General features: G+C 27.4%; 2 protein-coding genes across 2 annotated transcripts; both read right to left on the bottom strand.

The window, feature by feature from the left end:
* Positions 1–5832: 5832 nt before the first annotated feature.
* LOC100213570 (cell division cycle protein 20 homolog) lies at positions 5833–10196 on the bottom strand. Its single transcript, XM_065801202.1, has 7 exons — positions 9457–10196; positions 8083–8187; positions 7654–7853; positions 7485–7579; positions 6741–6966; positions 6434–6559; positions 5833–6338 (listed from the first exon to the last, which is right to left on the bottom strand). Exons 1-7 carry the CDS (start codon positions 10007–10009, stop codon positions 6042–6044), a joined length of 1602 nt encoding a protein of 533 aa, XP_065657274.1. The 5' UTR covers positions 10010–10196; the 3' UTR covers positions 5833–6041.
* A 6599-nt stretch (positions 10197–16795) lies between these two features.
* LOC105846266 (uncharacterized) lies at positions 16796–27598 on the bottom strand. The gene is made up of 3 exons (XM_065801201.1): positions 27445–27598; positions 26017–26245; positions 16796–17054 (listed from the first exon to the last, which is right to left on the bottom strand). The coding sequence occupies exons 1-3, from the start codon at positions 27446–27448 to the stop codon at positions 16838–16840; spliced, it is 450 nt and encodes a 149-aa protein (XP_065657273.1). The 5' UTR covers positions 27449–27598; the 3' UTR covers positions 16796–16837.
* Positions 27599–27803: the final 205 nt, after the last annotated feature.

The following is a 27803-nucleotide window of genomic DNA, read 5'->3' as shown; positions in this document are numbered from 1 at the left end:
TATATATATATATATATATATATATATATATATATATATATATATATATATATATATATATATATATATATATATATATATATATATATATATATATATATATATATATATATATATAATATAACTATCATGCAATATGCATTTAAGCTGTAAAATAAAACGCTTTTTTTTTTTAAAAAAAAAATTTTTTCGTATATTAATTTTAACTTGATAATATTTTTTGTGTTATTAATAAATATAAAACAGTTGTTAGTTTTAAACCTGTTTATTGCATAACTTAATAAAACCAATTATTATCTTTCAAATGAGTTATTGCAACACTATTTTGCACGTAAGTTATGTCAATAAAAAAAATGATTTCAAATGAAGGCGTATTTGAAGTACTTTTTTCAGTTAAAATTTCACTTATATAATCGAATACTTTTGCGGTTCAAGGTGGTCCAGTAATTTGAGACTTGAATTACATTGTTCAATATGTATATTATCAATATAAATTTGGTTTATAATCCGCAGTAACGTTTAAAGGTTCAGCATGAAGTAGCATCTCTAAGGTTTCCTTTAAAATTGGTTTAGTTTTTTTGTTGTTGTTGTTTTCTCATGCAAGTTAAAACAGGATCTGAGCTAAGTAGTAATCTATTAAGCAGGTCAAGATTGCAAGACTCTCTGGAGAACTTTTTTGAACTGTTTTGGGAGTAAGGGCAAAAATATTTGTTTTCAGCTGCTTCATTGGATAGTTGACCAATAGGAAGCAAAGCTCTATTACAATAAAACCATGAATAAGGATTTTGTTTATGTCCGCACGATCTTTAATAATGATTTTTACATGCTAAATGATGTATTTAATTTTATTTGGGAAAAACACTGTTTATATTTTATTCTAAGTGATTATGTAACAATTGATTCTCAGTGAGACTAGATTAGTGTTACAAACTTGTTTTAATAATAATGGATCTTAAAATAGCTATTTATAAAATTTTGCGAATGAAAATTCATATTTTTATATAATTAAAACATGAAAAATATTTCTTTATATAAAATACAAGAAAACTTAATGTTAGCTAATTCTAATATTTTGGATGCAGTTGTAAATGGCATAAATTTAAATGCAAATAATAACTTGTCTAATTTTATAAAGCATCTTTGACAAAGATGGCATATATGCAAAAGCTCTAAAATTCGTATGAACCAATATCGGTTCAATATGTAATTGATAATAAGAACATTCTTCTAACTGTTTTCATTGATAAAGATAACTCTGCTTATTTTTAAATGTAGTATCTGGCAGACCCCATGTGAGTTTTGATACTTCAAGTAGTAAAACAAAGAAAAGAAGATTGGCGCCATTAGTTTCATACTTTTCATCTAGTTTTCGCCAAGATGGTAAAGAAAAAGAAGCTAAAGCTGTTTTTCAATTATCAGAATGCATGAGTTTTGGTTTAAAAAATAATTTTAAACCAAAACTTTTATATTATTTATGCTCAAAAAGTTTTAGGTTATTTTTATATGAAATATGTAGTAGTTTCATGAAATATAAAATTGAAAATTATTTTGTATATCTGATTGAAAATTATTTTGTATATCTGATTGAAAATTATTTTGTATCGAGCCCTCGATACAAAATAATTTTCAATCAGATTGCCACATTAAAATTAGTCTAGTTTATAACTTTGATGTTTTAAGAAACCTAACCTAGTAACTATGCAAAATGAACTGTTGCTAGCTACTTCAGGTGCTACTATGAACCAAATAAAAAATCCATAGTATGCTACATTTGTTGTATAACAATATTCAATGTAATAATTATGGGAGTAATAAAATTATGGGAGTCCGATAAAGTTATTACTTTTGTCCAATTTATATTTGTTACGTTTATAAAAAAATGTGGTTGTGAAGCAATTTAGGTATCCATAGTAACCCAAAATTAAAACTTATGTCACCATTTAAGCCACAATCCTAAAATTAGTAAACAGAAAAAAATACTTATCAGGATTACTTAAGTATAATTATCCTTTATAAGAGAATATTTATATCGTTTTTAAATTAGATGAATTAAATAGTTATTATATTAAAAATTTAGCTTAATTATCATTGTTGGAGTAAAACAAAGTGCTTTTAGTTAATTTTCTAATTTAGTTATAAATATATTTCGATATATATGTTTTGCATAAGTGCTAATGGAGCCTCAAAGAGAAAGGCAAAAAACTCTAGACCACCATGTTCAAAAGAAACAAGAAAGCTTCTGGTTTCAGCTGCTCCATATGGATTACGAACATAAAGATTTGCAAATTTCAAGACTATTCCAGAAGTTCGGCACATTCTTGGCTACTATTACCATTTAGTTGACACACACCCTGCATCACCACCAAAAGTTATTATACAAATATCAGTGAAGAATTTGGAGCAGCTCTTGAATATGAAATTTAGCTTACCATCAGTAACCAGAGCTGGCATCACAAAAAAACTTGTGGTTGAATATAAAACATTTTTGAAGCGAAAATCTACTTTGGATTTTCTTATGTTGTTTAATATTCTTGAAAAAAAAAAATGAAGAACGAAGAGCAAATATTTTATCATCATCAAATGGCTGATAGAAAGAGCTGCGTATCCACCATTGAAAAAGTTGTCGAGCATCGTGCTCAACAGATTTTTGACTGATTTAATAATAATAGGCCATTGTTACTAAAAAACCTGGATCTTAATTATCTAAAACAGTTATATGCAGAATCAAGCTCACAAAATGATGATGACTCTGATGGTTTTAAACCTTCGTTCGAACCACCCAAAAAGAAACTTAAATCAAAAGTAAGTAATAATACTTCTCAAAATAAAAGTTATTACTTTTTTTGTAAATAAATTTACTTTTTTTAATTTAAGGCAATGTCAGTTGCTGTGATGAGCTCAGAAGCTGGAATCTCTAACCACAAAGGCTAAAGTAACTCGCTCATTAAGTTATTTCCATGATGATATTCCCACTTCACCTCAATCTACTATTTTTAGAGCTGGTAAAAGATTGCAAGTCATAACCCTTTTTAAACTTACAGCAGCTTTGTCAATTGAGACATCCTTTATCTTACATTTTGATGGGAGTTTATGATGATTATGGTGGAATAATAGGTATTTTACGAAATGAGCTATTTAACAGACGTGTTCCGTATTATGGGTGCAATGCTCACATTTTAGACCTTGTTTTTTAAAAAAATGGTAATTTTCCATTTAGCAACACCATTAAAACTAAAAGATAAGTATTCACAATTAAAAGAACTATATAATGTCCTGCATAAAACGCCTCTTCCTCCTCCTACTGTTAAAACTTAGAGAGATGACTATAGACTATTGGCTAGATTGGTTTGATTGAATTTTTTCTTTTACAACATCAATGATATGTATGCATTATATATCCATATTGTGTATGTATTTTTTTCTTCAGGTTATGATTTGCCTTCAGGCATTACTTGGATAAGAATATTTCACCCAAACTGGAGCTACCAATTGAATTGCCTTCTTCTCACTCAGCAAGATGGAATAGCAAAGCAATTTATATCTTACTTAGAAAGGCAATCATTAATAGAAATAGCAAAGTTTATTAGCTGTTCTTGGCCTAATCAACAATAATCTAACTTTTTAAATTTTGTTTTATTATATTTTTAGGATTTACGGTTAAAAAAAAAAAAACCAAATAAATAATAAGTATCAAAATAGGATTTTTGTCTATAAAGTAACTTTATTAAAATTTTTAAAAATTTAACTATTTCTTATTAAATTGTGTTAAACACAATTTTTCATGTTTAAGAAAAGATTTCACATTATATTTAAAAAAAAGTTATTAAACATCACCCTAACCTAGGGCCATATAGTTTGCTTGTACCTTAGGTGCGCCGTATATAATTAATATATAGGGCGTAACTTAAACTATAAAATAACATAATTTCATATGGTATCGAAAATGGTGAATATAATGAAATATTTAAAGAATCACTTTAATATATTTGATCTACTTTTATGATAAAACTTGCCATTTTCCGGAAAAATATGAAAAATCATTTTTTTTTTTACCTTTGACCTTGAATAAATTTTTTTTGAAGATGTGGGTCGGTGGGGACTTTTATTATTTTATTTGTAACAATGTTCCCAAGGCCTGTACCAATTTTCCCAAGGCCTGTACCAATTTTCAGATCTGTGCGAATTATTGTAAATTGAAATGTCTTTTATGATCGGACTATGTTATCACAAACGGAATAGATATGGCAACATTTGTAATAGCTTTGGTTAAAAATAGATATCACTACAAAGAGCAACACGAAAAGCAAGTTTATTTATTGCACTTCGACAGCAAGGCGCTCAAGAATAACGCATAGGAGACCGGGGCTAGTTGGCTCGGTTTTTACTCTATGAGCTCTGTAGCCCTAACAGCAAATTTCTTTGAAAATATTAAAATGTAGTCTAAAATAGTCAAAGAATATGAATTTGGGTAACATATAAATTTGCATTCATTTACAAATAAAAATTATTGGGGCCTTTCCGGGCCCTCAAAAAAAAAAAAAAAGTTGCTCAAACTTACCCCACCACAGAGTAAGTTGGCGCAAACTATAAAAATGATTATTAATGTACTATTAAGTGCAAAATTAATAGAAATATTTTTACTATTATTTTTGGCAACAAATTTAAGCCAAAAATTTACTATTACTTTTAGCTGGTACCAAATATTAGTAGTATAACAGCCGAAACAGTAGCCCACTTTTTATCTGTGAAAAAAACAACCAAAAAACAATTTTTTTCTAATTCTTTTGTAAGAATTTTTTCAATATTGTTAAAGATTAAAAAAAAAAAAATAATTTTACAAAAATATTTTTTTTTCCATTGTAAATGCTATGAGCCAACTTACCCCGTGAAAATTTTGCCAACTTACCGCGAAAGCCTTTTTTTCAATAAACAGTCTATAGATCCTGAAAAACGGCAACTTTGAAATTAAGTTTGACTGGATATAGTAAACCAATTGTGACTGGAACTTTTACAATTTTTTTTTTAAAAGACTCACTATTTTCTTTGTGAAGTAAAAAGGAAGCAATATACCAAAAGTTACGTTATTGTCCAAAAAGTACATAAATTTTAATATCTCCCATGCGCATGCGCTAATCCTAACATTACTATAGCAAATGATGAAATGGTCAATTAGGAAGGTTCTGCGTAATTTTGGTCACTTTCTAATGAAAGACTCTAAAGATAACCGCAAATCGTCAATTTACCCCTGCGACCAACTAGCCCCGGTCTCCCCTACCTACTATTTGTCCTCTTTTTAAACAGAAAGTATTTTACTGACCTGAAAGGTACTGGTCGAAAACTGTTGAGTTAAAAAATTTGCACCACCTTAATACATTGCTGGATCCGCCCCCGATCCATACGATTTTAGGTTTTGTCGGAGTAGACTTGCAACTTGAAGGCAAAACGGATAATGAGAAATCTGAATGATTAATAACAAACTTATTTGAAGATAAATTATAATAATAATTATTTAAACGATTCAAGTTTCAAACTGCTTTTTACTTGATTAAACATTGATTATTGATAAATTTGCATTTATGACGTAATTGTGACCAGTGTCTAACAAATAATTGAGCAGTATTTAAATTGTTTACTACCACTTGGATCTAATTGAATGTCACAATAATCGCAGAAATTTCAACTTAACACAATAGAGCATTTAATTTTGTAAAAATCATAATCAGTATCAGGGTCTCAGCCTCGTTCTTATTTGAAAAAAACAATCAGTTTTAACATTATTAGTATAATGTCTAGTTTCCGAGAATGGCAAACTTATTATTAATAAAAAGTAAATAACTCGAGAGTTATATATTGAGTAGATTATATAATAAATGATTTATACAAATTTTACAAAAATAATTCACTAAGGTATTTACAATAATAAAAGAAATAAATCTACTTAATTATTTTGATAATAAATAATCAAATGAATGCAAATAGGTGAGGCATAAAAGAGCATAAAAAAGATAAAAAATTATCCAATGCCATTATCAACACAAATATCATCTAATCTGAGTCATAGAAAGAATGCTTTCTGATGGTGTTGGTTTTGATTTTTTATTTACTCCTGCATTTGATGTTTGAAAACAACTCCACAGTCTTAAAGTCTCATCACCAGCTGCAGACATGACTTTTGTGTGATCAGGAGACATAGTAAGCTGCAAAACACGACTACTATGACCAAGGAGGTTTATTTGTCGCCTCATGCTTGGGTATTCCCATATAGTAAGCTGATTATTTGGATGACCATGCCCACTAATTAATTCTCTATACTCTTCGTTCCATAAGATAGAAGAAACCTATTTAAAAAGTTATAAATATATATTTTTAAACTCAAGAAATTTTATTATGCCTTATTGTATAATCTTAGAGAAACTATTAACATTAAATTTACCTGGGATTCGGTCTCCACTGTATTTAGGCAACTTCCAGAGTTAATATTCCAAAACCGGATGCATTTATCTGCAGCACCACCTCCTGAAGCTAAGATCTGTTGTTGCCAAGGACACCAAGAAACAGCCTATTGAGTCAGAATATAAAGATAACTTATAGTTAGTTTAGGTTGACTGTTTTTAATCAAGAAATTAATTTTATTTCATGCATTGTATATGAAACAGTATTAATATAAATGGTTACACTTGTATCTAACTTTTTAAATATTAATATTAGGAAAATATTTTAAATACAAATGAAAATATTACTTTTACTGCAGCTTGATGTTGATTAAAACGATGTAGAGGTTCAGGTCTACCTACAGCATTAAAATCCCATACTAAAAGCATATTACTATTACATCCACTGGCTAAATATCTTCCATTTTGTGACCATTGCAGCCCACAAACTTCTTGCTGATGAGAAAAGTATGAACTAATATGGTGTTCGGCAATTCGAACATCATGATTATATATTGAGCCACTTCTACAACCACTAAAACAAAGAAGTATGAAACAATAAATTATATGATCTTTGATTCAAAATTTTATTTATACTATTTGACTTAAGTATAAAATGTCTTTTTAAATATTAGGAATGATCTATAAATAGAAGCGTACAAAATAAAAGTGCAATCAAAAGTTATAAAAAAACTATTTTGCTTATCCTTTTTTTTTTAGTTTTTATAAATTTATTTCTTAACTTTGAATTTTTTACTAATCCTGGGTCGGACAAACATGTTACCAAAATTTTAATTGCACTTAAATAATTATTTTGTTTTTTAATCAAGCAAGTTACAAATAATTGTGTATAAATTAAAAACAAATAAATATAAAGAAAAATATATATACTGGAAAAAAAAATTAATTCGGTAAAAAAGGTTTGGCAAATGATTTGCTAAAGATAGGTTTTGAAAACTAACCTAAACTTCAAAAGAAATCAAATTTATAACTCTAAAAACTAATTTTATGTCAAATATACCAATAGATACCATCATTAAATCACTAGCTCACCTTGTTAAAATGTGACTTCTCCACGAAAGTACACCAATACGAGAAGAATGAGCTACCATTTGCCGTATCCGCTTTTTATGATTTATATCCCATATCTGAAATGTATAACAAATAAATTTGTTAAGATCATACCATTGTAAAATCATTTTAAATTCACTATAAATTGCACCTGTATGGCACCAGATGCTGTTCCTATGGCAATAGTTGGACCTTCTTCTACCCATTGAACTGATGAAACATAATCTCCTGACTCATTTAACTGACATAGGTGAGAAATTTCTCCAGTAAGGGGAGTCCATATGTAGACCGATTGTTCAAGTGCTACAGCTACTAAATCAATACTAGTACTCCAATGTAACAAATTTAGATCTAAATAACACCAAAACAAAACAGCTAAAAATACAAAAAATATAAAGGTCATACTTATTAACGATCCAATTATAAATCGCTATACAGGGTAGTAGTTGAAACATATCAAAATAATGGGGCTAAATTGGAGACAAGTTTTCTATATTCATATGGTTTATAGCATACAATATTTATTAGTTTTTCAATTTATGAATACATGCTGAACAAAACAAAACAAAAAACAACTAACAGTAGTCATTTAAATAATTTGGAGCATCTAGTATTCGTTCAGCAGACTGTGGAATATATCTCAACTTTTTCCTTTTAGAAGAGTTTGCAGAAGAACATGTGCTTACTAAAAAAAAAAAAAATATATATATATATATATATTTATATATATATATATATATATATTTATATATATATATATATATATATATATATATATATATATATATATATATATATATATATATATATAAATTGATATTTCAGCTTGAAAGTACTTTCCTCGACTAAACTTTATATTTTTATAAATAAAATATTTGCATAAAAACAGCTACCAAATAAATAAAGTTCACACTTAATAGTAATTTAAACAATCTTCTTGAAAAGAATAAACCAGATTTATTTTTCCAAGGTTTATTTCTAATTAAAACTTTTGTAAAAGAGTAAAACTGCTTGTAAAATCTTATCTTTGGTTATTATAAATGGCATCCCTAAGGGTTCATGTATTGGAACACTGCTTTTCAGGTTGATCTAGAAAGCTGCTATTGTCAAATTTTTTTGACAATAGTTTACCATTTGCTATCATCAAAAAACCTTCTGACCTTGAGCAATTGCAAAATGACTTCAATAGGGTTTCAAACACGTGGTCTACAAGTCTTAATGAAGAAAAAAAGCAAGTTCATGTTTTTAAACAAACGTCACCATCATCCTTGCAGCACTTATCAAAAATATGATAATTTAATCTGCCTGATAATTGGCAATAAAAATGATGTCCAACACATTCTTGATAAATCCAGCTCAGAGTATAACCTTAGTGTTCTAACTCACATTCTACTTTGGCATTCAAAAATGTACATCTGGAAACACAGGAAAATTAATATATTGCACATCCTTTACTGCACATAAGTGCATTCAGAATATTGGTCATCATTAAAACAAAAACCTAGAAGCTGATCAAAATTGAGCAACAAAACTTGCCCCTTGTCTTTGGTCTTTAAAAAATGAAAATTGCTTTTTTAACTTTTTAAATTTGATTTTTCCATGATGATTTTATCCAATGTTGCACAATTTATCATGACATTAATCAAGTAAAATAGACCAAACCAATATTTGCACAATCTGAACTCGCTGGGGTTTAGCAAGTATTTGCATAATATATTTAACAATGTAACATCTGATAGAAGTGCTTTACCTCCTAAGTCAAATAATTTTAATCTAAATGTACAAAAATTTGATATAAATGTGATTTCCTTTTTTTATTAAAGAAACTTTAAGTACATCCTTTTTTAATCTTGTTTACTTATTAGTTTTATTTAGATAATTGTAGCAGGGATTGGTTAATTTCCCTGCTTTGAAGAATTATGTAGTTGATTATTTTTACTTACTTAGAACCTACCTTTACTTGGTGTTTTTTTAACTGGCGAACAAAACTGTAAAATCTTTTTTTCATTAACATCCCCTAGTAATTGGCAAAAATTTTCTGATAAGCTTTGTTTATATTTTCTATTTTCTTGATTTCTGATGCTTTTATCATTAATACTATTTTTTGTGTGTTCTAAATCACTACTGTCATGAAATTTAATTATTCTATGGTGACTTTCCAAAAGATGAGCCTGATTACGCGATGGAATGAATCTATCACTGTCACAATTAGATGTTTTACACGGAGTTCGTATTTGTGAGCAAGGAGTTTTTTTTCGAGAAGAACTAATTATTGTTTTTTTAGGAGTTTTGAGTAAAAATTCGTTTTTGTACGGAGTTTTCGATACAGCGACAAAGTCACATGCTGAAGAAGGACGTTTTATTTTTATTCCAGTTTGAGGTGTCTTTTCATTCGTCTTTAATCTGCCAGGAGTAACTGAACAATTTCGAGTAAAATTGTTTTTGCAGGAAACTCCTAAGAAGCCAAGGTACTTTTCAACTTCTTTATCATATGCGAAACTAGACATTATAAAATATTTGATTTAGTATGATTGATAATAGTAGTACTTTGCAATTGATAATAGTAATATTTTAAACTTTTGTTATTTTTTAACGGATATGTAGTTAAAGTGGCGGGTTTTTTTTTTAATAAACTATTATTGGTTGTTGGCAAGCATATGTTTATTCTGTTTTTAATTTCAAAAACAAAAAGCCGTTTAAATACTTTGAGAATGGAACTTACCAACATTGCAAATATGCGTAACAAGTTTGATCTTACACAGTGATCCCTATATTTACGAGTTTCTTTGGCGATATGCGTCTGCCACTCGTAAATATTAATTTAAATAATCGTTAGTTATTAATAATTGAACAAAATTTTTGAATATATATTTTTTTATTACGTTGTAGAGACCCTTTTCTTAATAAGATGATATAAAGTTTTAGTTTCTTAAATTATTGATTTTTTGGCCTCGCATTATTATTATTATTGTTATTGTTGTTATTATTACTACTATTAATACTATTATTACTTTTTTTCTTAATGAGAAATGAACATAATTCTCTTGGAAATGAAACTTGCTATCAGTAAACTTAAAACGTATTCTTGTATAACTTTTTACGCTAGTCAAGAATCTGTTTTCAAAATGAAATTTGCTATTTTATATACACTACGGGATTGAATGAAAACGCTAATTGTTAACTTGGTAAATATTTATCTTGTGAAACTGAACGTTTCTGAGAAGAATTACTTCAAATGAGTTGTCTAAACCAGTAGTTGCTAACGTGTTGCATACACCCCATAGTACGGGGCATTTTGACTGTTCAGGGGGAAATTCGAATGTTTGTAAACAATTTGGAAAAATTCACTTACTAAAATAAATGTACTTACTAAAATGAAATAATAAAAATTATACGTTACAGTTCTAACCAATTTTTTACTAATTCCATTTTTGAAATACGTTTCAAAAATTGAATTTAATTGAACCGGTACATTTTTAAATATAATTTTCATAACAATATGAAACCTAGTTTTAAACATTCTTCTGAATATTGCCGATCATTCTTTTCGCTTGCACTACTCATGGGTTGAATATTAAAAAAATGCACTTTACTGCCGTCCATGATGACAGTTTTATACCAGCGAATTAATGAAATGAGGGTGTCTTAAAGCACAATATGAAGGCAAAACATAAAGATCAATTTAATACATTTTTGAACCGTTTTAAATATTTAAAGAAAAATTATGAAAAAAGAGCAGCTTCAAATAATGTTATATTATGAGTTTTACTGCCCATAATAAACAATCAGGCTGTTAAAGCTATTTATAAAACTTCATTATTCATTGCTAAATTGGGTAAAAATCATACAACAGGAAAGAATTTAATCAAACCAAATTAAATTTGTTGAAACTGTTTTTGGAAAATATGACCACGGCGTGAAAACCATGCCATAACAATACTATTAGCAAAGTATTGATGAAATGAGTTGAAGTATCGAAAAACTAAAAAGAAGACGGTTTATAGTGAAAATGGACGAATCAGCATTGAGAGGTGGTTGAAACTTTTTTTTCCAATGAGCAATTCCAGGTTTTACGTTTTTTATAAAATCCCAAATATAATAAGTACTTGAATATCGAATTCATTTTTAATAGTGTATAAGTTGTATGACATAGTATTTTCATATTTAAGTATGACATAGTTTGCTACAATAAATTAAAAAAAATTATTTAATATAATAAACCTCATCTACCGCAAATTATTATAAGGAAAGAAGTATAAATTTAAATAATTCGGGTCTTGATTTTACAAAAATCGCAAAACCTGGATTTGCTCGCTGAAAAAAAGTACCGATCTTTATGTAAGACTGTATGGCTTACATATGTAAGACACATTGATATTATTAATTTTTTTTAAGAAATGTTATTTTACAAATCATTAAAAGATAAAACTATCTTTTAAGATATATAGAGTACACTAAAAATGTTTTTTTTTAACTATTTTGTAAAGAATATAATGAAGACCACGTGAGACTTTTAACACACTGAAGTATGATGGCTCTCAAAAGGGAATTGTTCGGAAAAACTTATGAAACTATTTGATTCTTTTGTAATTTTTTACAAAAACTAAAATTTAGCTTTATAATCTGCTAACTATTGATTCTAAGGCATATGTGAGTTATTTACCCTGCATTTTTGAAAAACTAAATATATTAAATAAAACTTCAAGAAAAAGCTCAAAAATTTGTCGATGTTAAGGTGGAGGTTGCTAAGGAGGTGTTTGGTTTTGTTACATCTATTAAATTATTAAAGAAAGACGATTATAAAAAAAATTTGAAAAATTTCATTAATTTTAAAAATGTAAAGTGACTGATACCGCTTTATTAAATATTGCCGATTATCTAAACAATATATTGGCTGATTTAGAAGGACAACTTTCTATATTGAAAATTATTCGATTTTCAAATTTGTTTGATGCAGCTAATGTTAGTTAATTTGTCTTATACTTTAAATGAGCACTACCAAAAAGAAAATATACACTTCCAACTACCAAGAAGAAAGTATGAACTACTATGCAGAATGACGAGTCAGTGAAAATATTTTTTAATGTAAAAAGATTGATCGTTCGCTTTTTTGAAAAAACCAAAATGAAGTATACAAGTATAAAAAAATGTGCAAGAAAACTATTATCAGCTTTTCCTCCTGTATATTTAGCTGTATGCAAATTTGGTTCCATAACTGATTTGTTGATTAAAAGAAAAAGGGGTGGATATTCAGAACCAGGAGACCTGAAATTCAAGTTAACAAATGTATAACCTAATATAAAATATATGGACCCGTTACATATGTTATTTATTAAGGAATATTTATTTGCATAAAAAATGTTTGTTTATTTTCTTATCAGCTCATTTGTTACACATTTTGCTGCCACTAAATTTTGGTGTTTATTGATATGTCAAAAGATTTTGGCGCAAGTTTTGATTTTGGCGCAAATTCATTTAACAGTTTATAAGAGATTAGTAAGAGCGTAGCAATTTATCAAAAGATTTTTTAGTCAACAACAAACAAAACTTTTCAGCTCAGCTAAAGTTTTTAAACGCACAAAACAGACCGTGGGTTATAAAACCCCGGTTTGTTTTCGCTAAACACCAATTAAATTGAAAAGTCAAAATTGTAAATTGGTAATTCTTTTTGAATCACCTTTGTCTTAACCTCAGTCTTCATCGTCTCGACCATAAAGATCTATACCACTACCATCTCATCCACCATAATCCCTAGCACCAGTAACCACGCTATCTCAAGCATTGTCTTTCAAATCTACACCAAAAACATCTATTATCAGCATACGTTGTAGAGCATCAGCTTCAAAGTCAACTTGCTTGCAACCAACCATCAGTATTGTAGTATTTCCGGCTATTCAAAAGAAATTTTAAAACATGATATAGCCTTGTCATTCATACTCTTATATAAGGAAATAAAATGTTTACAAAAAATTATTTCCAACATTTACGAAAATGTCTCGAATTTTTCCAGGTAACTAGGGTTCAAGAAATATTTACAATAAGTCAATAAATTTCAAGAAATTTTTATCTGTGTTCCAAAACCATTTTTTTCGTTAATTTATATAGTTTTTTGAAAAGTTGTTTTTATCGTTTTACTTAACTATTATTATAAATAAACTGTATCTATTTAAAAACTATTTTTAGTTGTATCCGTGTTTATTTTTAACAAGAACTGTAAATTAACAAACTTAATCGGTAAAACCACAGTTTATTAATTTTAATGTTACATTTAATCAACTTCTATCACATCACCACTTATACCCAAATTTTTAAATCTATTAAACATCAGAATTTGTCATAAACAAATCATTACACTCAATAAACATTTTTGGCAGTATGGATTTCTTTGAAATTGATATTTGTTGCTTTTGTGAAAATTTCCTCTTTTTCTTATTCATCCTCCACCAATTATCTATTTCTTTGTCCATCTGTGTTCTTTTCTTATCAGTTAACAACTTTAGGTTTTTTTTATGCATCACCAAAAGATAGTTTACTTTGATGAGAGTCTTAGAGGATGTGGGATCAAAGATGGTTCTTTTTTTCTGATTATGTTGGTACCCTGAGAAAACATCTTTTCATTGCTGCTTGAAGCAGCTGTCAGTAATAGTCAAGACCAACAACACGGGTTTCAAAGTGTAGGGACACAATCACCAATTTAAAAAAAAATTCTTTGATATCTAAAATTTAAAAAAAAAAAAAAAAACCTTTAAAAAAAAGGCGGGGAAGAAGGGGGAGAGGGAGAGGGCAAGTGCCCCCTCCCGGCCCCCCGGTGTCGTCAGCTCTTGTGCTAACATGTACTTGTGTTTTTAACATTGCGTTACATCTCAAATTTATTGCAATTGGTAACAAGGTTACACTTTTTTACCAATAATTTTTTGCTTACTTATTCTTTTATCATTGCGATATTGATATTTGTCATGTTTTATACTATATTTAATGCACAAAGGTTTCGTCTGAGTTGGTCATAATAAATAAATAGAGTTTCAATTTGCAACTAAGTGATGTATAACTTTTTTAGCTATTCATTATAATATTTTTTTTTACGTTGCGTTATAACGCAAAACGTAAGCATTGGTTACTTTTTTTTTATGGTCTTAGCCTTCACGTATATGTGTATATCGAAGAACGTGTACTCCGTTTTTTCAATTTTCATTTTCTATGTTACTAGTTTCGAACCAAATATATACCTGTGTATACACATAAGTGTATACGAATGTGTGTAATTTGTAATTTTTAAAAAGTCTTTTATTTTTTGAACTTTCTATTTTGAATAATTTTAGTCGTAACATTGAATGCTAATATTGTAAGTAACGTTAGATTGTTGTAACATTGTTATCTAAAGTTCGTTTTGAATAGAGGTTATTGTTAGCTTTTTATAAACTTTAGTGTTGCAAAGATAAAATTTACGGGTAAATTTTGCAAAAATTACCGACTGGTATTATTTATTTGATTAAAAACGAAGACGATGTTAATCGTGGAACAAAACATATGGATGACTTAGGGTCAAACCAGCCTGTTCAACAAATATGCTCAAATTGAACGCAAATTTTAAAAGTTTTCAACAACACTAAATAAAAGTAATTGCAGCTGAGTGGACCAAAAAAATTTAGCTATAATATATACAAAGGAATACTATATAAAACATTTTTAATACAAACTTATTTTTTTAATTATGTTGTATAAGCAGGTTTGGCGCCTAACTATCTGTATAAAAGTTCATTTTATCAAATGAACAATAGAGGTTAAAGTATATACTTTGTGAAATGTACGTTTGTTTAATAACAAACATATAGAACTTGAGATAACGTACTTTGATAAAAACTTGAGTTAAAATACTTTATACAACTTGAGATAAAGTATTTTTTACGCACATGTAATGAGAAAAGTATTTCAACGCTAGATTTCAGCGTAGGGGAGACCGAAGCTTGTTGGCTCGGATTTTTACTGTATAAGCTCTGTAGCCCATTTGTAGCCCAACAGCACATTTTTTTGAAAATAATAAAGTCTCAAAGAGTATGAACTTGGGTAACTTGTAAAATTTGCATTCATTGACAAAAAAAAATTCTTAGGGCCTTCACGGGCCCTTAAAAAAAAAAATTACGCTAACTCAACTTGGGGTACGTTGCTACCAAATATTAAAACGTATAACAGCCAAAACAGTAGCCCACTTTTTATCTGTGAAAAAAACAACTTAAAAACAATTTTTTTAAATTTTTTTGTAAGAATAAATTTTTTCAATATTGTTAAAGATTAAAAAAAAAAATTAATTTTATAAAAATACATATTTTTTTCCATAGTAAATACTATGAGCCAACTTGTCCCGTGAAAATTTTGCCAACTCACCCCGAAAACCTTTTTTTCAATAAACAGTCTATAGTTTCTGAAAAACGGTATCTTTGAAAAAAAGCCTGACTGGAAATAGTAAACCAATTGTGACTGGAACTTTTACAATAATTTTTTTCATACAACTCACTATTTTCTTCGTAAAGTAAAAAGGAAGCAATGTTCCAAAAGTTACGTTTTTGTCCAAAAAACACATTAATCTTAATATCTTCCATGCGCATGATCGAATCCTGAAAATACTTTAGTGAATGATGTAATAGTCAATTAAGAAGGTTCTGTGTAATTTTTGTTTCTGATGAAAGGCTCTGAAGATAAACGCAATTCGTCAACTTACCTCTGCCGCCAACTAGCCCCGGTCTGCCCTACAAATTGTAAAATAAACATTCAAAACCAAAAACTTTTCAAAAAAAGGTTTTTTTCATGCAGCAATTTTTGGCTTAAGGGCGCACTCCTGCCAATTATATCTAACTTTTTCATCAAAGCAAAATTATTTTCACATCGTTCCATACCATAAGTTAAGGTAGGGACTGACAATGATTTATATATATAGGAAATAGAACTTAAGTGGGCAAATCGGATTCCAGATTGAATAAGAGTTTGAACAACAGCTCTACAGTTTGAGATTTTTTCATCAACATTTGTATAACTGAGTAAAGAAAAAAATTGTCTAAGTTTATTCTAAAGAATTTTTTTATTTCCAGAAATCGTTAGCGTATTGGTTTGTATTTGTGCTTTTACGTGAAATCAAGAACTCAGTTTTTTCGACATTTAGTTTAATACAATTTAAATTACTGTAAATATTGGATATTTTTATAAGCTTTTTGAGACCAGAGAGGGTAGAGCTTAAAAGTATGATATAATCCGCATTTGCAAATGTAAACTTAAAAAATATAAAAATAAAAAACCAAATATCATAAACGCATTTATATTATAACGCTTTAAGTATTTTAACATTATTTTAATGGTTTAACATTTTTTTCATATTCTCCAACATAATTTCCAGGGGGAAAATACCTTCCGACAACATAAACAGCATACCCTCCATTTTGGGAAACAGATGTAGCGCCTACACCCAGTTTTATTGAAGATTTCCAAACAACTTGAGTAAAATGGCCAGTGGTTCCAGATGATTTATGTGTGCGTAAGTTATAGTCCTTAATCTCTGAGTACCTAAAAATAAGGAACATTTCTATTTTTTTTTTTTTTTTGATTGCAATTTTACATACATATATTTATTTATATAAATGTAAAATTTATATACGTAATAAATAATATATATATATATAAATAATATATATATATATATATATATATATATATATATATATATATATATATATATATATATATATATACATATATATATATACATATATATATATATATATATATATATATATATATATATATATATATATATATATATATATATATATATACATATATATATATATATATATATATATATATATACATATATATATATATATATACATATATATATATGTATATATACATATGTAAATTATGTTAGTGTATTTTTCAAATAGAGTGCTCAATGTTCTTAAAGAACAGAGCAATAATTAATTAGTAAAAAACACTTATCTAACTTTTATCTTCGACTTGGAGTTTCACCATTGCTGGATCATCAGGAAGAGTTCCTGATGATCCAGCAATGGTGAAACTCCGAGTAGAAGATAAAAGTTAGATAAGTGTTTTTTACTAATTATATATATACATATATATATATATATATATATACATATATATATATATATATATATATATATATATATATATATATATATATATATATATATATATATATATATATATATATATACATATATATATATATATATATATATATATATATATATATATATATATATATATATATATATATATATATATATATATATACATATACATATACAGTGGGTGGTCAAATAATTAATTTTTAAGTTTAAATGAATTTAGCGAGCAAATATATTGTTTTAAATAACTTCTCTTGTGTATTTTAGCTACTGATACCATTATTATTGTTTTTAAATAGTGGCAATACTTTCAGTCCACCGTTTTTGTTAAGTTAGCTTATTACTCATCTAGCTGTAAATTGTTAAAAAGTGTGGTTGGAGTTATTTCAAAATTGAGTTTAATCATTTTTGGAACAATTTTTTGCAAGTTTTTTGAGTTCAGGACTATCGAAACGTAAGTATTGATTAATGGTTTAATTAGTTATGGTTATTGGTAATTATTCATTATTTTTTCTAAATGTAATGCATAAATCCTAATTCGTTACCATTCTCACCACTTATTGATTTTTTTAGTATGGGCAAGTCTTCAGACTAAACTCCAAGAAAATGTAGGAAAATAAAAACCTTATTTCTTCATTGTAAACATTGTTAGAGAAAGATAGCAGCAATTACAAGTGTTTCAAAGTCAGTAGTGAACTGAATAAAAAAAAAATTTATCCAAATGTGTCCCTAGAACCAGACCGAGTCAACAGAAGTGGCAAAAAAAGTTCGCTACTCCACCTTGTGACCGTAAAATCAAGAGCATCTGTTTTAAAAACAGAAAAAAAGTTCAAGTTTAACTAGTTACAATGATAAATAATGAAGGAATCAACGTCTCCCAAAGGATTGTTCGGAGACGATTGCCTGAAGAGAATTTAATGGATCGTCTTCCGACCAAAAAACCACGTTTAATTAAAGCCATGAAAAAAAAGCGACTGAAATGGGCTAGAAAACACCAGAAAATAACTATTGAAGACTGGAGTAGAGTAAACATGACTTATATTATTGTAAGAAAACTAAAAAATTATAGCTTTATAATTTAAAACATCTTAGTAATGTTTTACAGGTCTGCTTCTCGGAAGAAAAGCAGACCTGTAAAACATTACTAAGAAGAGTCAACATTTCAAATCTTGGTAGACAAAAAATCATTTGTCCGATGCCGCTTAGGAGAAAAATTCCAACAGGACTGCTTTGTGGAAAAGGTTAAAATCCTGTCAGTATAATGGTGTGGTCTGTGATCTCAGCCATGGGTATGGGTTCCTTCTACATTGTGGAAGGGACCATGAGGTAGGACCAGTACAAGCAAGTACAGAAAAACAGGCTTCAAACCTAGGTAAAGGAATGGTTTCCTGGTAATGAAAATTATATTTTCATACATGACTTGGCACCGTGCCATAAAGCTAAGAGTGTTACAGTATTCCTAGCTAAAAAAAGTGTTGCGTTTTGTCTTGGCCGGGGAATTCACCAGATTTGAACTGCATTAAAAATTTATGAGTTCGCAAAACGGGAAATTACCAAATAGATCATCACTACCACGCAGCAATTGATCACTACCATGCAGCAATTGATAGAAAACTGTACTAGAGAGTAGTATAACAACCCCAGTCTCCAGAACAATGCAAAAGTCTGCATAGAAAGCATGCTCCGACGCCTGAAAGCCGTTATTGAGGCAAAGGGTTGCATTGCAAAATATTATGATTACTACCTTGCTTTTAATTTTAAAAACTTTTATAAAAAGATAAATAGCTATGAAGAAGTAATTATGTTGTTTTATATTCAAAATGAAGCCCTCTAATGATAAAAACGATAAAAAATAACTACAAGATATGTATTTTTTTCATTTAAGTAGTTTAAACTTAAAAATTAGTAAAAAAGTAAAGTGTCATTAATAATTTGGCCACCCACTCTATATTACTTTCTTAAAAATACAGTTGTTAACAGATTAAAACACAACTACAAGTTTTAACTTTTTGCTTCTGTTATATTAGAGCATACATTTAAATATAGCAAAAAAAAAACAACTTAAAACAGAAAAATATGTTGTAAAAATATGAAAAAAGATATATTAAAAATATTATTAACGCAAGTGCAATACCATTCTAAAAAGCTTAATATATAAACTCTCATAAGGAGCGCGAAAATAATAATTGCTTTTGTAAATAGCGTTATGTTTCTCTGATGATGTGGATTTTTTTAATTGTCTTCTATTTGTAATCAGATTTAAACAACTGACTGTTACTTGCTCTTGCAGCATATACTGAAAAATTAGACGGGAAGTAGTTTGCAAATCAAAAAAGTCAAACAAATGCTTTATAATAAATCCATTCGATTACATCTAACTTTTTATGCCACAAATGGCTTGTTAAAGGAAGCCATGTTTAGTATATTTATGACCAATGCGTAAGGAAGGGGAGGAAGTTTATAATTAAATAGCCGCTTAGTAAAACTAAATCTTAGTTTTTATGCTGGAAATGAATTTTATTACCTAAAAAAAATATTTTCAAATTAAAAATAACAATTATTAAGTTAAAGGCAAGAGTATTTTGATATATATTTAAAGGGGTTAGTGAGAAGACAACTATAATCTTTTTTTTGCCCTGGTCATGTAGTTTGTAATTGTTAATATTCTTTAAAGGCAAATATATATATATATATATATATATATATATATATATATATATATATATATATATATATATATATATATATATATATATATATATATATATATATATATATATATATAATTAATCAACTAGTAAGTTAGAATTATGAAACTTTAATTTGTATGCCAGAAAGGGTTTTTTACGATCAAAAATAAATATTGATCTTGTTTTCAATTAAATTACGTTGTTTTAAATTATTAGGTTAAATAGATAGATAATATGATATTAGAACTGTATCACTTGGATTGCGACAAACATAACAAGAGGGTCAGCCTCTTGACGAATAATTCCATCATTACGTATAAAAGTGACCGTTTCTCGGCTTTTAGCTCCCTTAATCTTTTTTTTTTGATATATAAGGTAGATTAGGGTAATATGAGCACCCTAGGCAAAAATTGGAATGTTTTCAAAAATAATTAGGCTGGATCCAAAATTTTTGCGAATAATTTTGGTTCTACTTAGATATTTGGGCACCCAAAATTGTTTTTTAAAAACACAGAGGTTTTAAAAAAGTAGCAAAAGTGCAAGTTTTACCTAAACCACTTGGCTCAAAAAAATAACATTAATTATGTAAAAAAATACCAATCTGACAATTAGAACTTATTTTTAGGAATATAATGATTCGTTATTAATAAAACTTATCATTAAAAGATCAAATTTTGAACCACTTTTTGTGGAAACAATACTACTATGTTTTCCGCAACAAAAAAAATTAGTTCGTTATTTTTTTCACTTTTATTAACTTAAACCTTTGAACGATAAAAACTCAGAACTTTTGAATTTAAATTACAGAAAAATATTTAGTATTGTTAAAATATTAAATTTTTTACTATGTTTTGTTTTTATTCAAAAAGCAATTAAAACCACTGTAATTTTAAGACTTTAAACTAGGTAATTTCAATGAAAACACCGGGTAATTTGAGCATTTGAACATCATATTACACAAAAATGGCATCTTTAAATAAAGTCGAAACTAAATTTTTCTATGCATTGTTTTTCAAACAAAAATGAATTGGATTTTTAGCTAACATATTTTTCTTTATGAAAAAATTAGTTTTATTATTTTAGCACCAAAATTTCGCGCCACAGATTTATTCACGCGTGATAATATTTTTGAAACAACGCAAAAAAATAACAGCGTTTTAATTAGATGATAGCCGCTAACTACTGCATATAAATTTACACTAATTGTAGTGATTCCTGTTATCACCACATCGATTCAAAAAATACAAAGCAATTTTAACTTCACTGCTTACATCTAAGAAATTTTTAAATACGCTCATATTACCAAGGTGCTCATATTATCCTAATCTACCCTACGCAGCAAGCTATTTATATAACAATAAAATAAAAAAAGTAAGTGTTTAGTACATTTTTGTAAATGAAACTGCCTTCTCCTAGAGGGCATTCGTACTATGGCTCAAAAAGTACTATATTAGAACTTATTACCAGACAAGAAAGGTATATGTAGCCCACATGTGGCCATAGTGCTTACAAGTGAAATGAAAGTGTAAAACTGTATTTCAGTTGATGATTGACATATATGCTGATGATCAGTGTGGTCCACATAATGCAGCCACCTAATTATTCAACTTAGTGGTATAATCTTTAAATAAATACGCGCTAAATCAGGTGTGGCTATTATGTGGGCCATACATATAAAACATACAAACTTGCCTCATTTTGAATTTTAGATTTTAACCAATTGTAAACAACAATTCCATTGCAACGCATTGTAGTAAACTCAAGAATATTCCATGATATCATGTGGTTTACATTTTTGATAGTTTTCAATTCATAGATGTAGGTATGTTTGAGCGGTTTTGTAATGAATATATTTGAGAATTGTTATTCAAAATAAACTTTAAATAAAATTTGTAAATCGGAGTTACACTTAACGAATAAAAATTTGCTGTTATACTTAAAGAGTTATACTTAAGTTATAGGGTAACGAGGGACAAATGAAACACGTAAGCTGTAATTTATCTAAGACCGTCTAAGATCTTATGAAAAAAAACTTGATATTTTTCAAATCTTTTACCATCCTACGATAACCTTTAAAAATATGAGTTGCAAAGTTGCAGTGGTTTGGTCACCAGAGATCATTTATTGACAACACCTATCCTGTCTCATTTCTCCCCGCTATGTGGGGCAAAATGAGATTTTTTAAAGAAGTAATTCATACAAACAATGGTAAACAAAACAGATTTTTAATCATATAAACACACTGCCACTAGTCACATAAATCACATAATGCTTCACTAGTATTAACAGAAATTAACATCAGTCTGAATGAGCCCATGTTGTAAATTTTAAACATTGATTATGCTTCAATACTTTTGCAGCCATACTCCATTATCCATTACAAAAACATTCACAGTTTTCAACTCTTCAACTGTTAACTCTTTCTTAATCCTTTCCTAATGCCAATATATTTTTTATTTTTTGTTCTTTTAACTTTTTTGATTTTTCAGAGGATTCAAATAGTGATTTTCTATAATGTGATGTTGTTATTATCTGTGATTCTTCTCCTTTTCTTGGTAATAATGTGATCTTTGAAATAGCTAAAATATTAGAAAAGCAGGATATTACTATATTAAAATCAATATTTTCTGAACATCCTGGCGACAAAGGTAATAAGGTGCTTGAATTAACTTGTAAATCAATTTTTTCAGGTTTATGTAAGTTGGCATTAGAGCTTTTGTCATTATTAGACTTAATGTCTAGAATTATATCCTGACATAAAAGATAAATTCCAGATGTACGAAAGCCAGAACAGGCAACTTCTACAGAGCAGCTTTATGATACGCTTTAAAAAATATACCTCTAAGTTAATCATTTGTTATTTTCGACCAGGATGCTCATGTAACCATGATCCATATTATATATTATAAAAAGTTTTACGCGGTTTAAAATAACAGTTGTCATTACACCTCGTTCACCACTAGTTACAGAAAAAACACAATGTTTTCCTTTTATTGTTATAACTTTAACAGATTTATGAACAGTTGTAAAGCCTGATTCATCACAGTTAAAATTTTGATGAGGTTCAACTTGTACTTTTTCATAACAACTTCTATGTCATTGAAATAAACGTTCACAGTACTGTTGTTAAAACCATGAACACAATTTAAAGACAACCCTAAAGGCTTTTTGATTGAAAGGTCTGGATGTGTCTTTAAAAACTCACTTACAATCTTTAAAAATCTCTTCCTGCAACACCATTATATTCATTGAATGGATGAACTATTTTGTACTTTTCAACATACTGGCAACTCGTTGAATGTCACTTATAAACAATCTATTTCTTTTATATAATTAACTAATTGACTTTCAGTATCATCTGGCAATACTTAAATTTTAGTATCATCTGGCAATAATTAAATGAACCAAGTGATTTTTTATGCATAATAATAATTTAAACTCTTTAATTTTCTTTAAATCCTTCTGTGTAAAGCATCTTTATTTACGATAAATGTCAAAGCTGCTATTCTCAATGAGATTTCTTTTAATATTAACATAACATGCTCTGCTCAGAAAAATTGCAACATTTGGTTTTTCTTATATAGTTTCTAACCATATTTAACTTTCTAATTAAACACGGTTGATATCGGCAAAACAAAAAAACCAAAACGTTTCGTTTTGCCCCGCAGCATATTGGCATCGAAATTGTGTAATTTCCTTACAATTTTGTCATAGAAATAAAATATCAATATACGGAAATGAAAGAGCAATGCCTAAAGATGATAATAAAACACTAACTATGAATATAAACTTTTTTTTCACTCCATAAGATAAAAAAACACTGTGAAAAATTAAAATAACAACGCATTCTCTTCATCTTCTTTATTTCAAAGTGACTCAAGATATTTTTTTTAACAATAAATAATTTAAGAACACAACTAAACTTTTAAAAACCATTATAACAATAAATTGCGAGGTTAGGATCATTATAAGTGCAATCTGTCTCATTTTGCTCCGCTGTCTTATTTTGCCCCGTCTTACCCTATTTATTCTAAACAGAGTTATACTTAATGAAAAACAACTGTAATCTGTGTTATACTAAACAAAGATAAAAATATTTTAATACGCTGTGTTTGCGACTTGAAAATAACGATAGATTTCAAAATGGCGGGCAATGTAAGCAAGCTTTCATTATTATTGATTTTTCTTTTCTCAAACTTGTTTGTACATGGATTTCATATGTAACTATCTTTAGCTACTGTTCGATGACAATTTAAGAATGCTAGATAAAGAACTTGAAGAAAATATTGTGTCTTCATTGCATGATTCATCAGATTAGTTTTGTGTACAGAACTAATACAGAATGAATTTTTTTAATTTAACAAAAAGCTATTTATATAATATTATGTATTTATATAATGAAATAGAAATAAAATCAAAAAGATGATGTTTTTTCATTTAAATTTTTAACTGGTACTCCTATACAAATAAGTATACATACAGTATGACTTATTTGCATAGGTATATATGTATAATTATTTGTATATTCTATACATCTATACAAGGGCGGATCCAGACGATGTTGTAAGGGAGGAGGAGGGGGAGGGGAGCTACTTTTATTGTTTTTATTTTCAAACAACTTGCCGTGTTTAACATATACTCTTACAAAAAAAAAAAATACCTAATTTTTTAAGATGGAAGGGGGGGGGGCAATTGCCCTATCCGCCCTTGTATCTATAAATCTACTGACTTATTTAAGTACGATATTTAAACAAGTCAGAAGATATGTTTATGTATTTGTTATAACTTTCTTGTAGAAAAATAATGCGACTTTCGTTCTTATTTAGTGTAGTTTAATTAGGATAAACATTATAGCCGCATATGGAACGCACCAACGCCATCCCATTAAGGAGTGTGGTAAATATATGACTAGCATATACTTACCACACGTCGGCCACATGAAACTTTTGCGAAAAATAAAGTGTGCCTTTCGTTTTTATTTAGTATGGTTTTAATGGGATAAACATTATAGCCACATATGGAACACACCAACGCCATCCTATAAAGGAGAGTGGTAAATATATGGTTAACATGAAATTGCCATATATGGCCCACATAAAAATTTCTTGCCGGGTAGTACTAAAAATTAGTAGAAATAGATATATTAAAATGTCTAATTGTTTAATCTTATTAATCTTTTTTTATAATAACCTAATCTTTTTCTTTTTTTTTGTTTAAGCTAAAACATCAAACCATAATTTTCTATTTTTATTTATATTAGGTATTAAAGTTCTTAATTTAAAACAAAAAATAGTGAAAAATATTTCTTAAAAATAAAAAAATATTTAAAAAATTACTGTTTAAATAAATTGTTAAAAATTTACTGTAATAAATAAATTGAGTTTCACCAATACTTTATTGTTCATTACTCAGAGTTTATTGTTTTTTATAAGTTTTAATGTTTTTTATAAACTTTATTAATTGCCACAAAAGTTTCTGTAAAAAATTTGAAAAAAAATGTGTTGATAAGAAAAACTTTTTTTATTGTGGAGTCCTGACTTTTTATGAAAGTTTAAAATGCAAAATGAGTCATAAGTGTAAAGTTGTTATAAATATTTTGTAAACATTTTTATAAATTTATTTCGAATTAAAAAAAACAACGTAAAACAACTGAAAAATGAATAAAGATGAATATAATTTTCATACCAAGATTCTACAGCTTTTTCTAACGCATTTTTTTCATCAATTTTTGCAGAAGACCATTGATAGTAAAGATTCTCACCATAGTTAGACGAGGAAGAATGTTTTAACCCACCAGCTTTTGCAATTTGAGTAGCCCAATCTTTAGCTTCTACAGCTAATTTCGAATCCCATACTAGATCTGGTGTATCTTGGTGCATTCTTCTTTTGTTATTGTGCGCAAGCAATACATTTTCTGCAAAGACAAAGTTTTCACTTTTTATTAAATATTTTTGTTAATATATATGAGAGTTTTAAAATTTAGTATGTCCTCTTATCTTTAATAAATACCGCCTAAATATATTACATAAATGTTTCATAATTATAAATTTATTTATTAAAAACAGTCCTTCCAACAGAAAAAAATGTTTTTAAATCAATAGGTTCTTGAAATGCTTATGCTTTTGAAATGCTTTAATTATCTTTAATTTTATTATTTCATGTCAACAAACGGCTGTTATTTTAACAGTGTGGACAACCTATCAAAGAAGAAAGTAACAAAAAAAAACTGTTTAAATTATAAAAGTTTTAATGGATTTAATTTTTGCTCCTATTTTAAGAAAATTAAACCAAGTTACAATCTCTCGAAGAGTTTTTTCCTTGAAGTCAAAAATACTTAAGTATTTCATGCAATAATCTTTTGATAAAGAGATCGCACTGCGAAGAAAAGAAAAATGTAATGAAGTTATTTTTGTGTGCCAAACGTAACTAATAATAAATGATAATATTATATAACATGAAAAAAGTCGTTAGATATTATTCTTTCATAAATATTTTTTAAGTATTTATTAATTATTTCAATCTTTTTTTTGGTAAAGATTTTTGTGGTATTCTGTCATAGTTGATACAATTTAAAACACACAAAAAAAATTGTTTACTTTTTGTAAAAATAAAAAAAATTTTAGTTTATTTTATGTAGAAATTCATACATATAATAGTTTAAATTTATACATATAATTTTTATATGTATTTAAATTTACATATAATTTTTATATGTATAAATTTAAACTATTATATGTATGAATTTCTACAAAAAACTATTATATGTATGAATATTATATATGTATGAATTTAAACTATTATATGTATGAATTTCTACAAAAAACTATTATATGTATGAATATTATATATGTATGAATTTAAACTATTATATGTATGAATTTAAACTATTATATTATAATAGTTTAAATTCATACATATAATAGTTTAAATTCATACATATATAATATTCATACATATAATAGTTTTTTGTAGAAATTCATACATATAATAGTTTAAATTCATACATATAACAGTTTAAATTCATACATATAATAGTTTAGATACATAAAATTAAACTTGTTCATTTGAATTAGTTTCTGATTTATTTTTAGATGTCAAAACTTGTAAACTTACCCATTTTTTTTTTGTCATATAACGTAAAATTAAGTTTTTTTCTTATTTTCTTTAAAAATTGAAAACTTGCTCACATATGAATTTTCCTTTTTTATTTAAACAAAAGTTCAAACAAATCAATAATGAAAATTTACACAAATAAATAGTACAAATAGCTTTGTAGCCATGAAGCGAATTTAAAATGGCGAATTAAGTTTTATACCCATACTATTAAAATAATAACAATTTTATTGTTGTTTACCTAATAATTCACCACTTCTTGCATGTTAACTGGATTTTCTTTCAAAAAATTACAACTGTTTGACAGGTGCATTTAGAAAACAGATTTTTTTTACATACAAAATAATTTCAAAGAACGC

This window comes from Hydra vulgaris, chromosome 07 (assembly GCF_038396675.1).
Source record: "Hydra vulgaris chromosome 07, alternate assembly HydraT2T_AEP".
NCBI lineage: Eukaryota > Metazoa > Cnidaria > Hydrozoa > Anthoathecata > Hydridae > Hydra > Hydra vulgaris.
This window is presented reverse-complemented; position numbering and strand designations above follow the sequence as displayed.

Coding starts and splice junctions, on each gene's coding strand:
- LOC105846266 (XM_065801201.1), bottom strand. Junction 17,055..26,016: donor GAAAAAGCTGTAGAATCTTG/GTATGAAAATTA, acceptor CCTTATTTTTAG/GTACTCAGAGATTAAGGACT.
- LOC100213570 (XM_065801202.1), bottom strand. CDS start 10,009: ATGTCTAGTTTCGCATATGATAAAGAAGTTGAAAAGTACCTTGGCTTC. Junction 6,560..6,740: donor AACATCAAGCTGCAGTAAAA/GTAATATTTTCA, acceptor CTGACTCAATAG/GCTGTTTCTTGGTGTCCTTG. Junction 6,339..6,433: donor CAGTGGAGACCGAATCCCAG/GTAAATTTAATG, acceptor CTTTTTAAATAG/GTTTCTTCTATCTTATGGAA.